The sequence below is a fragment of the Gigantopelta aegis genome, chromosome 13, assembly GCF_016097555.1.
Source record: "Gigantopelta aegis isolate Gae_Host chromosome 13, Gae_host_genome, whole genome shotgun sequence".
NCBI classification, from domain to species: Eukaryota; Metazoa; Mollusca; class Gastropoda; order Neomphalida; family Peltospiridae; genus Gigantopelta; species Gigantopelta aegis.
The window spans coordinates 13114545-13129434 of NC_054711.1; the positions used below are offsets into that span (position 1 = coordinate 13114545).

Sequence of the window (14890 nt, forward strand, 5' to 3'; positions counted from 1 at the left end):
ACAATAGACTTAGGTTTTATTTTCATATGTTTGGGAATATAGTTGTTTTAATGTGCTAAAACTGTGTATCCACTATTTAATACGAAAACTGATAACACATTGTTTAGCTTTTTAATTGTATTTTTAGTGGATATAGGTATTTTCTATCAAATGATTCACGTTTCCGTGGTCTTAAATTATCTACTAACCCAACCTGACCATTTACATATAAATAAATGTACTTTTATTGTAAGCAAATGTACATCTATTCGCCACTAATTATTATGTCACATTATTGCCTGATCATTTATGATCCACTGTTACTCCGATAATTTGTTGGTTTTTTTAAATCTAGATATAATTTTCTATTATCATCCAGCATAAATGTGTGCCATACTGGAAAGATTCTGGGTCAATGAATGTTGGATATTTTGATGTGGTGGTCACAGAAATCACTGAACGAGCAGACTACACCATCAGAAAGATAAACGTCACCCAGAAGAAGGTAAACACAGCTTAAGAAAAATAAATGAATCGATGTTTATGAATTGCCAAGTATTTATCATTTAAGTGTTTAATATACACATGCATTACAAGACGTGTATGAACAAAATGTATGATTAAAGTAGAGACACGTTTCACGTTTGCAGAGGAAATGGGGCATATTTAGTTTATAATTGTCTATATATTAATGTTTATAATCACAAAGTTTCAAAACACAGGTTTCGAACTTACTGCACCGATAACAATGATTCACGTTCTGAAGAAAGAAGGTAAACATACTAACAACTATCCTAAGTCTGAAGTAAGAAGGTTCAAGGTGGGGACAACTCCAAAACCAGTCGTATATTACGCAGTGACTTCTAATGCTGTAATAAAATTGACATGAATAATAGAATGTTGTGTTGTGTTCTTTTCTATAATGCATCTAAATTTATGGATATCTAAATTTAGTGGAGTATTTTCTTAGCTTTTCAGATACATTCACTTTAATATCATAAAACTTTCAGATTCACCTCAGTATATATTAGGATGTTTATGTGCTTGTTGTAAACTGTTCATCCCAGGAAGTATTATATTGATTCACTGTGCATAAACTCATTGAATATTTCTAATTTTTCCTCAGAAAGTCTATTGACTACTTTGTGTTTCTTTGTATACTTTGTAAATGGAGACTAATTTAGATTTATAAATTATATTTTTGGTCCGCTGTATGTATGAGGTATATTTGACATATTCCTGTTCTATTTATGTCTCTTGACTCTGCTTTGTGCAAATATTAAAACAATTTGACGATGGCAGCCCTATTGCATTTCATATTTATATTCGTATTATTTAAAAATATATATTTCCTAGTCTAAGAACTGCAAGACATTTGACCATTACCACTTCACATCATGGCCTGATCATGGGGTGCCTAAAGTGTTGGACTTACTGGAATTCTTCTGGCTGACAAGAGAGACTCCCCCATCCCATCCTGGTCCTGTCCTGGTACACTGCAGGTAACAACCATTCGGTATGATAGACCCCCCCCCCCCTCCGCTCCCGTCCCATTGTGGTCCTGTCCTGATTCTGCCCTGATGCACTGAAGGTAACAACTACTGAGTATTGGAGGATCCTCCCCACACGTCCCGTCCTGGTCCTGTCCTCTTGATGCACTGAAGGTAACAGTTACTGAGTATTAGAGACTCTGCCCCAGCCGCAGCTACCCTGTCCTGTCCTGGTCTTGCCCTGGTGTACTGAAGGTAACAACTACTGAGTAATAGAGACTCCACCCCCCCCCCCCCCCCCCCCCGTCCCATCTTAGTCCTGCCCAGTTGCACAGAAGGAAACAACTACTAAGTATTAGAGGATCCCCACCGTCCAGTCCTAGTTCTGCCCTGTTGCACAGAAGGTAACAACTACAGAGTATTAGAGATCCCCACCGTCCAGTCCTAGTTCTGCCCTGTTGCACAGAAGGTAACAACTACTGAGTATTAGAGATCACCCCCCCCCCCCCCCGTCCTGGTTCTGTCCTATTGCACTGAAGGTAACAACTACAGAGTATTAGATATCCCCTTGTCCCGCCCCATCCCGTCCTGGCCCTGAAGATAACAACTACTGAGTATTAAGGTTACGCCACACGATACGAGTGCCTCGTACACGTATAGTCGAATGCATAGCAGCCGATATAATCATAATATTTGTATTGTCACAATCGTCTGTTCCCGTGGCTATACTCGTACGAAACCCAAATCGTGTGGCGTCGGCTTTAGATTCGCCTCATACGACACCCGACATTGTTTGTAAATTAATTTAATTCAACATTTAAACAATGTATTTGCTCCGCCTCAAATACCATTCTTTCCGACGATAACAATTTGCTCTTGTAGTGCTGGAATTGGAAGAACTGGGACGTACATCGCTCTACATATCCTGACAGACGAGATGAACAAAACTGGAAGAATGAACATACTGGGAATGATGACCAAGATTAGAGAACAAAGGAAAAACATGGTCCAGACAATGGTTGGTTACTAATGTAGCTAATAGCATTCAGATATCAGTTATGTATTAAGTAATAGCCATGAAAAAAAATAACTAAAATCGATTTCGTGCTCATACTTTTTTTTAACACAAAGTGTCAGTTGCCAGGATTTAAAAATACTGCACCGTTTTGCATGGCATGTGAAATGTACCTGAGCGGGACGTAGCCCAGTGGTAAAGCGCTCGCTTGATGCGCGGTCGGCTTGAGATCGATCCCCGTCGGTGGGCCCATTGGGCTATTTCTCGTCACAGTCAGTGCACCACGACTGGCATATCAAAGGCTGTGGTATGTGTTATCCTGTCTGTGGGATGGTGCACATAAAATATCCCTTGCTACTAATGGAAACATTTAGCGGGTTTCCTCTCTATGACTGTGTCAAAAATGACCATATGTTTAACACCTAATATGCTCTAATGGTGTTAAACTAAAAAAGAAGAACACTTGAAATGTACCTAGCCCCCCCCCCCCCAATCCGAGAGCATGTTAATTTACACACCAGTAATACACCAAAACAATATAAATGTTTTAATTGTATAACACAGGTCGTAATAGACGGCAATTATTTTATTAATCTGCCATTGGTATATTCAATACCATATCTCAACACAAAACTGATGCCAAACGATGTTGTGATAGAATCGAAATGGTATGCAAGCGTGATTCCATGTCCGGTGTTTTGTCTACACGATAGTGGCGGTAACTGGTACGTTTATAGTGAGGCAGCAACTCCTGGATTGCCCATGGCACATTTTTGTGCTGTGGACTACATTCATTTTTTTAACACAGAATATTGTTTGACGTGGATATTTTCTTAAGTGCAGGGGTTGTCAATATAGGCACCATAAACCGTTCAATAACTGCCAATATCTGTTCAATAACTGAAAATATATACATACAAACACACACACACACACACACACACACACACACACAAACACACAAACACACACACATACATAAATACATACACACATAGATACATACACAAATACATACATATATACATACATACATACATATATATTAAAGGAATACCAGTATTGCTTAAATTCTTTACAAGCAAAGGCCCCTTAAACTAATGAATATTTATGCAATATATATTAACATAAAATTCTGTGACATGATTAATGGTTAATTTTGGACTAATCCTTTTTTTCAGAATCAGTATGAATGCATTTTCACGAGTATGCTAGAGGTTGCAAAGTATGGTCAGACACACATGACCACGTCTAAGTATGCACAGGAGTATGCTGAACTGAAAGGATCTTTGAACATGGGTCACAAAACACTTGATGAGCTTGGTCAGGTATTCACTCCAGCATAATTTGATTGTATAGACTTCATTCTTTCCAGGGGCAAGACGTAGCCCAGTGGTAAAGCGCTCGCTTGATGCACAGTCGGTTTGGGATCGATCCTCGTCAGTGGGCCCATTGGGTTATTTCTCGTTCCAGCCAGTGCACCACGACTGGTATCTCAAAGGCCGTGGTATGTACTGCCCTGTCTGTGGAATGGTGCACATAAAAGATCCCTTGCTGCTAATCAGAAAGAGTAGCCCATGACGTGGTGACAGCGGGTTTCCTCTCTCATTATCTGTGTGGTCCTTAACTATATGTCTGACGCCATATAACCGTGAGTGAGTGAATCGTTAAATAAAACATTTCTTCTTCTTCTTTATTCTTCCCAACTGTTTTGAGTGGCAGACCCTAGTTTCAACCCATGAACAAGGACACTACGTTTATTTAATCTACAAATCTGCAACACATTTGCATAAGAGTATAACACAGGGAGAAGCAAACGTTTGATATGTTTAAAAGGGGAAATACTGACCTCAAATTGACTACAGCTTTTCTTTGTAACCATTTTTAAAATAATGAAAAATGCATTTTGTGGTATTTCAAAAAAAAAACCTTGATGATCAGAACCACTTCACGTATACGTAAATGAATATTCCAAATAATAAAATGAAATTACGTCTAATTTAAATTATCAAAACAGCTTTAATAGTAACAAATACGCCGTAGTGTTTAAAACATAGGGTCTGTCATTTTAATATGTGACAGACAAGTTAATTTCAAAGTCGAGTTAAAAGCAGTAGACCATGATTGTGAAAGTCTAATTCTCTACCAAATTAGTCAATAAGGGGAATTCTACTAACTTCAAGACTGAATAATGTTTCTGGTTTTGTTTTTGTTTGTTTGTTTATTCCAAATGTAACAGCGAAACAAGCTTCCACACATGACCTTTGCACTATGGACTACAAGAGTTCAGTGTTCTAACTATTGAGATGATCGTTACTGATACTAGGAACCAGTTATGCCAATTCTACGACAAATATACACTATATGTGTCAGTAATTTTCTTCTATGATCTACATTAATGTTTATATTAGTTAACAGGCTGAACAATTTCGTTGTTATTCCTTTGTATTAACATAGTATATTGTTTCTAAAAACATTTATGTTTATAAAGGAAACGCTTGTACTATAGACTAGATTAACTGACTATTAGCACCGCATATAAAACAAATACATATACACCACAGCGATGTGATGTGTAATTGAAAGTTGGTAATAAGATTGCATTTCAATAACCCAACATATTTTCTGACACTGTGGATTAGGGGTTTCGTTGTAGTCCCTTTTTTCTGTGCTGGTGCAATCCCTTATTTCTTCCCATCAATATATTATAAACGTTCAGTAACACACACACCCACCCCCCCCCCAAAAAAAAAAAAAACCAAAACAAAAAACCAAAACAAAACAACAACCCCACAACAACAACAAAAAACCAAAAAACCCAACAACAACCAAAAAACAAAACAACAACAACAGCCACACACTTATTTTTGACATTTTTAATTGTAATAATACAGTACAATGGCATGCACATATAATACAATACAGATAGCGTCGAGTGCTCGGCTGAGGTTCTTGCGTCGCAGGATCGATCCACCTGGATGGATTCATGTGCCTTCCTGTTTGGGAAAGTGCATATAAAACATGCCTTGTTATAAATGGAAACATGTAGCAGGTTTCCTCTCTTAACACTCTGTCTGAGTTACCAAATGATTGACATTCAATAGCCGACGATTTATTAATCAGTGTGGTATAGTGGTGTCATTAAACAAAGCAAACTCCTTCCTCTGGTATCTTCATAGCAGTGTCATTAAACATAGCAAACTCCTTCCTCTGGTATCTTCATAGCAGTGTCATTAAACATAGCAAACTCCTTCCTCTGGTATCTTCATAGCAGTGTCATTAAACAAAGCAAACTCCTTCCTCTGGTATCTTCATAGCAGTGTCATTAAACAAAGCAAACTCCTTCCTCTGGTATCTTCATAGCAGTGTCATTAAACAAAGCAAACTCCTTCCTCTGGTATCTTCATAGCAGTGTCATTTTGTCATAATCCATATTCAAAACTGTATCAATTCTGAGGTGGGATTTAGCTCAGTCGGTTAAGCGCTCGCTTGAGAAAGAAAGAAAGAAATGTTTTATTTAACGACGCACTCAACACATTTTATTTACGGTTATATGGCGTCAGACATATGGTTAAGGACCACACAGATTTTGACAGGAAACCCGCTGTCGCCATTACATGGGCTACTCTTCCGATTAGCAGCAAGGGATCTTTTATTTGCGCTTCCCACAGGCAAGATAGCACAAACCATGGCCTTTGTTGAACCAGTTATGGATCACTAGTCGGTGCAAGTGGTTTACACCTACCCATTGAGCCTTGCGGAGCACTCACTCAGGGTTTGGAGTCGGTGTCTGGATTAAAAATCCCATGCCTCGACTGGGATCCGAACCCAGTACCTACCAGCCTGTAGACCGATGGCCTGCCACGACGCCACAGAGGCCGGTCGCTCGCTTGAGGTGCTTTTGTCGCAGGATCGAACCTACTCATTGGATCCGTTCTAATTATTATTTTTCTCGTTCCAACCAGTGAACCACAACTGGTCAAAGGCCGAGGTATGTACTTTCCTGTCTGTGCGGGAAATGCATATAAAAGACCCCTTGCTGCATAAAGAAAATGTTGCGGGTTTCCTCTACTGACTACGAGTCAGAATTACCAAATGTTTAACATCAAATAGCCGATTACTAATATATCAATGTGCTTTAGTGGTGTCGTTAAACAAAATAAAATGTGTATCAATACTACAAGATTCAATACATCACCGTTGTAGTTGAAACGTCATATTCAATACTCATTTAGTGCAATGAAAATCTTAATCACACCATATTGTCAGCTTATGTGCTTATCACATATGTACACAGTGCTGGTTTTGTCAGCTACAGGATAGTTAATATATTGGTGGCAGCAGTGTGATCGAGATATAGAGGCTATTTCATGGGGGGGGGGGGGGGGGGGGGGGGGGGGGGGGGGTAATACTATTTTTTATGTCAACAAGTGATGTGTGAAAACCATATTGCGAAGCAATTTGTGAAAATATGGTTTTCACATATCACGAGTTGACATAAAAATCGTATTCGGAAAAAAACACCATTAAATGGTTTATTTATTATATACATCTTTCCTAATGTTTGACAATATCTTTCACTTTTTCGTAATATCTTTTGCTTATCCTATCGAAAACACGTAACACCATGATACATTTCTTCCTATGGAATTTTTCCAGAAAATATATTTGACAATGTACCTTTAAAAAGAAATGTGAATAAAAATTATCTTTGTTAACATTAATTTAATAATACTGCTGTGCAAACATACCTGACAAAGCGATCCTCCAAAAACAAAACTAATCGAACGCCGTTAAAATCTTACACTTACACCCAATGACACTACATTGTGTCATCATTATTTAGCTTTGTATTAAATTCGTTTTAGATATTGTATCGTAATTACACTTCGTATCCCATTTTAACAGGTACAGTTGTTTAAAAACAATTTTTTTTAAGTTTTCAAATACGATCAGATGCATTGGTAATCCTCAAACTTAAATACGAAGAAACGAGACAAAGGGAGATAATTTAATCATGCACTTTTACAAAAAAGTAAATACGATTTCTATATTTTTACTGTAGCTAAAATACAGTGCAAATATAACTTTTCACCGGATATCACTTTTATGGTTTCCGTAGATCTATATATTCCATTGCTATGCATATAATACATTATTTTATTTCACTGCCAGGTTCCTTGTTTTTTTAATGTGTATTTCAATTTAAGCAGCTCCGTGATCTACATTCATAAATACAAAGACAATATGAAATGTTTTAGAAAGTTTGTTTCTATATCAATGTTGCTTTCGGCTTCATGGGGTACATTTATTTATTTATTATGTCTTTTGTTATTGTTATTATTATTATTATTATTATTATTACTATTATTATTATCATTATTATTATTATTATCATCATCATTATTATTATTATTATTGTAGGTGATTGCATCTACAGATACCTCTAATAAAGGTATGTACTTTCAATATATTGACTTTACTGATCTGGAATTGCATGTTTATATATGAAAACGTATGTATGAAGAGTTAAATGAAAAACATATATTGCATTTATTAATTTATTCAAAACTATGAACAATTTAGAAAACATACTAAGTCCAGTATTCATACAGATATGATTAAATGATAGATACTTCCAATACTTCCGTGCTGATCTTCCTTAAAATGGCATATAAGTAAATCCAGTAAGTAGATTTAACTTTATGTTCTGGAAGCAAATTATAGTGTTTATATCAACTCTAGAATATATCATATTCTATCATCATGACCCTTTTTGCCATCTAGATTATTTCGTGGTATTTTCTCCTACCGTCTACGTACAACTGATGTCCTAAGAGTAATAACTAATATGTGTTCGTAGTGACACCTAGGAATCGGTTTGAGTTGTAGCTAACACTGAGACTAACAACACATGTTGGGCTCGATTTGTTTCTATTTCTATTTCTTTCTTTTTTTTCTTTTCTTTTTTGTTTGTTTGAGCACGTCGGTTTGAGATTGATCTCCGTCGGTGGGCCCATCGGGCTATTTCTCGTTCCAACCAGTGCACAACGACTGATATATCAAAGGCCGTGGCATGTGCTATCCTGTCTGGGATGGTGCATATAAAAACAAATTCCTTGCTACTAATGGACAAAATGTAGCCGGTTTCACCTCTAAGACTATACGTCTAAATTTCAAATGTTTGACATCCAATAGCCGATAATTAATAAATCAATGTGCTCTAGTGTTGTCGTTAAACAAAACAAACTTTAAACTCGTTTATTTTTATTTTGTGTTGCTGAATCGTAGTTGTGTAGTTGTAACAGTGCTCATACTTTCAACTGGGAAATCTGAGACTATCATTAGTTTCAAGTGGGTACTTGTACTGGTGATGCATGGATGGAAAGCTGGATGGATAGGTGGACAAACGGATGAAATAAATGGACAGATAGAAAAATATAGTTTTCGTTATGCTTTGAATCGCTTGTAATGTTGTCAGTATTCTGTCCCAAGCCCGACCACTAGCCATGCCAGAGACTTGGCATGGGATTGACATGCCTGAACCTTCAAAGGACATAGACACGTAAATACAATTTAAGCACCAGCATATAAAATAGTATTCTGTATTACGTATTATATGAAATTCTTATATTCCCACTGTCTAGGTGTCTCACGGAAGAATCGACTTTGGGTTGATGGAAATAGTGATCTATTTGTTGTTAAAGCTCCAGTAAGTAAATTATACTATATGTTCTTTAAGCAAATTATATATTAAGTAAATTACGACGTTCTTTGTTTTCAGTACTAGATGTAACTTTGGTTTCCATAATAGTTTCTTTGTTAGATATATCTACATTTTATAAATAATATATTGATAGAAAAATAAGAGGTAATTAAAACATAAAATGATTGTATTTTATATGCTTGATATTATCAGGTTTCATTTCGTGTATTTGTGTACATAAAATGATATATATTATGCTATATCTCGATCAGTTTTTGTTTTGTTTTTTTGAACACATGTTCCTCTTTTTGTTCAAGTCCACACTACTGAGTACAGGTTACCTGTTGGTTTACACTCCACAAAGAACTGAGAATCTGCTATGGAAACTGATCATGGAGAATGATTCACTGACTGTTGTCACCCTGGGCAACAAGGTAAGTCATTCTCACTGGGTCAGAAAATAAGTAAATAAATACATAAATACATATAGTCGGGCTCGCAGACTCCGCGGGCTTGGCTATTTTTGGAATAAACATTTGGAAGCGCCATCTAGCGTTTGTTGACATATGCAAATAGACAGAAGGAAGTATGTTTTTAACAAATGCAAACAAATCGGTATGAAATGTTCCGTTCTCTTTTAAGTTAAAAAACAAATATAAATGATGTGCCATTTTCACTTACCTTGAAATGGTAGTTGATCCCCCCTCTTGCAAAAGTGTTTATTATTTCCTTCAAATTCACTATCCGACTTTCCACTGTCTCAGACCGATCGTCTGCTATTTGGGTTTGTCAGCTGACCAGCCGAAAAAAAAATAATAATGACGTGTTACGGCTTGTATGGAGGCGCATAAAGGCCACATAATATTAACACAAATCTATAACGTCACACATTGTTGGTTGACTGAATCACTTAGAGAATGAGCGAGAGCGTCAACATATTTGTTACTTTAAACACTTTTTTTTGTTTAATTGTAAATTGAACACAAATATAAATAATAAGGTGTACTTATAATAATATTTAAAAAAATAAAAAATAAAATAAAAATAAACAAAGCACTGAAAAGATGATAATTGGAAAGAACACAAAAACTTACCTTCATCACCCCAGCCTGGACCATCCACCTCATTGAAACCAATTCAATTTGCCATGAGGAAAGTGAAGGGTCTGATTTAGAGGAATCTAAATGCTGTGTAATTTGTAAACAGTTGTATCTACCAGCACACAAAAAATGTGTAAATCTTGTGAGTGTCAATTGGGTACAATATCATAAAGGTGATCACTAGAAACGTCATATAATATTCTCCGGTGATACCAAGGTTGTAAGGACAGACACAGCTAATTTCTAAAGTGTTACTGTTCTGTATATTGAAGTGTATGATTTGTTTCAGTTTAAAATATCTTGCATTCCAGGATTTGTGTTCAGATTATTTGTAATAAATATTTTTAAATACATATACATCGGCTACTGGGTGTCAAACTATGGTAAAGGCAAAACATTAAATGATGAACCACATCAAGATAAAACTTCAACAATTAAATAAAAACACAGTGTAAAGAACTGTACCAAAATACAAATATCACAGATAGGTAATATTAAAAATTAGAATAAAAGTCATTATCGCGAAGAAATTGTAAAATAAGTTTTGGATGGAATCGTGAATGAATGAATGAATGAATGAATGTGTAACGACATCCCAGCATGAACAATACGTCGGGTGTCAAACTAGGGTAAATGCAAACAATATAAAAATTCCATTAACATGTTCAAACTCTTATGCCTGCACAAGACAATTTAAATCGTATCATTTGAATTCTTTGTGATACACAATTACTTCAATAAATTTTTATTGCAGAATGATGATGCATTCATCCCACGTCCTGGCCATTCTCTTACCTATGGGAATGTGACTGTGACGTCAGTGAACGAAACGGATGTCTCGGGAGAGATAACGCTAAGAATGCTTAACGTTGAAATAAAGGTGAGATATGTTAACATAGAACAGGATGTAAACTATGTAAATAATACAAGAGGGGTGCCTGCTTCAGGCAGTGATCCAGATTCACCCATTTTTTATAGGCAGAATGGCCACCGTGCCCAATATTGAAACATGAATGTGCAAGATATATTTTTTATGAATCCACTAGGGCACATTAATTTACTAATCATCGGCTATTGGATGTCAAATACTTGGTAATTTTGAAATATAGTTTGGAGGAAATCCGTATCTGTTATATTAGAAAAAACAAACATGATTCATAATGTTAACGAAAATAGTGACAGTATTTGTGTTGGAATTTTTCCAGGATTTCTTTTTTTGTTCTTTTTTTTTTCGTTTTTGTTTTTCGAGGTTTGTTTTGAAGAGGATTCTTTGTTGATACATATATTTCATTATTACATTTAAATTGATGCAAAACATATTTTATTGTTTGCTACTTACGAATCCTTTTGAAATAGGTCACATCGAACACTATATAAAACACTATAACAATACTCAGTATACTTCCAGCTTTGTTTTTTTATTTTTATTTTACAAAACAGTAACTCAGTATGCAAGAGTTATATCATTGAGGCTTTCAATAAAAAATATCTAAATTAAAATATTCCATTGTGATATTTTACAGGATTCAGATGAAAAGAAAGAAATTGCAAACTTTTCTGTACAGTCATCGAGCAACCCTTCTAACACTTCTACAGTGATAAATTGTCTAACAACACTGACAGAAAAACTTCTGGACAGACAGAACAATCTTCAATTCCACCCTATCACGATCGTCTTCGAGTAAGTAAAACATTTACTATATGTTGGACAAACCACTCTATCTCACTGACATTGTACAATACACTGGGGTGTTAATAAATAATGTGTCTTTCCTTTCTCTTTTAACAGACTAGCAAAGCATAAACACTACACTGGCTTATATTAAACAGCCACTAAACTATTCCATTCCTTTATTGTCTCATTATGTAGAATAAATGTAACAATTAGCATATTTTAGATAACTCCATTTAGTCACTGATAATGCCATACCCTATGTGGTCGATACGCATTTCCTCCCTAAATTATCTCTGCATAAGACAATATGAAATAATCGCAATATACCGGCCTCGGTGGCATCGTGGTTAGGCCATCGGTCTACAGGCTGGTAGGTACTGGGTTCAGATCCTAGTTGAGGCATGGGATTTTTAATCCAGATGCCGACTCCAAACCCTGAGTGAGTGCTCTGCAAGGTTCATTAGGGAGGTGTAAAACCACTTGCACCGACCAGTGATCCATAACTGGTTCAACAAAGGCCATGGTTTGTGCTATCCTGCCTGTGGGAATCGCAAATAAAAGATCCCTTGCTGCCTGTCGTAAAAGAGTAGCATATGTGGCGACAGCAGGTTTCCTCTAAATAAACAGTGACCATATGTTTGATGTCCAATAGCCGATGATAAGATAAAAAATCAATGTGCTCTAGTGGCGTTGTTAAATAAAACAAACTTTACTTTAATCGCAATATTTTGAAACTTAATTTAGCAAGGCAATCTAATTTTTACAAAACACACCAATGTTATTTTCAAGGTCTGATGTTTCATTGACATGACACAAGCTTAAATAATAAAGTATTTATCAATTGATTCCAAATGGTGTACCCGTCATGTTGCCCATGTAATAAAACATTGCAAACCACAAGCAATATTCTGCACTTCATGACTAATTATGCATTTTTAAAACACTTCCAATTGTGTACACTTGTATTGATATATCATGATATCTTGATTAGAATATCAGTGCCTGTTTATCAAATATGTTTGCGGTCGTGTGCTAATGTTTGTAAGAGTATTTTTTAATGTATTTACATTGTAATATATAATTATTCGAAGGTAAACTCCAGTTTGTGCATCTACAACATTATAACAAAAAACACCTTGTGTATACAGATACTGAAATTCTAAACGAGAAAATACATTTAATGTGTAGTTCCAGTCATCAAAAAGGCTCTATATTTCGTAAACATATTACAGTGGTAACATACTCGGGACAGTTCCTCATCCTTCTAAATCGACTTTACTGTAACTAAAACAGAAATATAACGGTAAGTGTAGAGGGGAAACTACTGCCATTGTCTTCAAAATCCAAACCACTGAATATCATAGTGGCCAGAAAATTTGACCATTGGTAGAGCAACTCCTAAGAATGTACAACACAAGACATACAACATTCCTGGATAGTAATGACTGCCACATCCTAACCTGTTAACAACAGTTATATGTGTTGTTATTTTGTTTCAGTGAATCTGACAGAAAGGAAGGTCTGTCATTGTGTATACTGAACAACATCATGTCTGCAGTTTCCCTTGACAAGCGAGTTGAGATATTTAACAACGTCAGAAGACTCCAGTCAGTTCTGCCAAGTGTTCGCTTATCAGTGGTACGTAGTGACGTATTCTATGTTCACTTATAGGTGGTACGTAGTGACGTATTCCATGTTTACTTATGAGTGGTATGTAGTGGAGTGTTTCATGTTCATGTATCAGTGTTGCGTAGTGGAGTACTCCATGTTCAATTACCAGTGGTGTATAGTGAACAATCCCATGTTCACTTATAAGTGGTATGTAGTGAAAACTCCCATGTTCATTTATCAGTGGTGTATAGTGGAGTACTCCTTATTCATTTACCAGTGGTATGTAGTGAATTATTCCTTATCCACCTATCTATGTTCATGTATCAATGGTGACTTACTTCCTGTTCACTTATCAGTGTTCATTTACCAGTGGTATGTAATGAAGTACTCCATGGCCACGTAGCATCGTTCACTTATCAGTAGTATAGCTTGAAGTACTCCGTATTCAGTTATCAATAGTATGTAGTGATATATTCTGTATTGACTTATCTGTAATATACATTCGAGTATTCCGGTCCATTCTGTCAACTATTCACTTTTTATTAGAATGTAGTGAAGTCTTTCGTGTTCGCTTACCAGTCTTCACTTAGCAGAGTGTTCCATGTTCATTTATCTATGTTCAGTTACTATTAGAATGTAGTGAAGTATTAAAATCAGTTCTGAAAAATACAATTTATCTGCTTCATATTTTCTAGGATGACTTCAAACTGTTCTGTGATCTTCCTTTCACTCAGCTCGAATCCACAGGAGTGTATGCCAACATGTGAACTGACACATTACAATGCTCACTTACGTCGGTGGTCAGCAGTGTCATGTGCGAAGAACCTGTAACTGATTAACACGGAGTTCAGTGAGAGCAAACTGTGTTGTGTATATATATCATGATGGTAGTGAGGGGATTGTCCTAATAAAACAGAATGAACACAAATGACACCATGTATAACCAGTCTAACAAAAATATGTATAAATGTATTCAATGGCCTCGGTGGCATAGTAGTTGATACATCAGGACAAAAGACTGGTCACTGGGTTCCCACACAGAGCGAGTCCTAAAGGGACGTTCTTGAATTAGGTGATTGTTAAGATGATGTCAGTCAACAAAGACTTTTTAATAACTGTAATCACATGTTAAAGGCATACTGTCACGGATTTAAGGACCTTATTTCTCTAAAAATGGATAATAAATAAAAATTACATTAATTGTTGGAAACCAAATCTAGCTATCGCATCACCTTAACTGAACCATGATGGAGTGAAATTCATATCATCCCTCTCGGCAATTTTAGTTTTTGGAATTATGGACCATTGCCATAA

General features: G+C 36.0%; 1 protein-coding gene across 1 annotated transcript in view; it reads left to right on the forward strand.

Moving 5' to 3' along the window:
- LOC121387139 (receptor-type tyrosine-protein phosphatase mu-like) overlaps positions 1 to 14791 on the forward strand; it is a 36996-nt gene extending 22205 nt beyond the window's left edge. The window contains exons 17-27 of the mRNA XM_041518164.1: positions 359 to 484; positions 1336 to 1481; positions 2352 to 2487; positions 3666 to 3812; positions 7909 to 7939; positions 9132 to 9196; positions 9508 to 9624; positions 11045 to 11170; positions 11814 to 11971; positions 13465 to 13603; positions 14272 to 14791. Coding sequence (XP_041374098.1) covers positions 359 to 484; positions 1336 to 1481; positions 2352 to 2487; positions 3666 to 3812; positions 7909 to 7939; positions 9132 to 9196; positions 9508 to 9624; positions 11045 to 11170; positions 11814 to 11971; positions 13465 to 13603; positions 14272 to 14343 — 1263 coding nt within the window. The 3' untranslated portion in view covers positions 14344 to 14791. The remainder of the gene's footprint in view (positions 1 to 358; positions 485 to 1335; positions 1482 to 2351; positions 2488 to 3665; positions 3813 to 7908; positions 7940 to 9131; positions 9197 to 9507; positions 9625 to 11044; positions 11171 to 11813; positions 11972 to 13464; positions 13604 to 14271) is intronic.
- Positions 14792 to 14890: the final 99 nt, after the last annotated feature.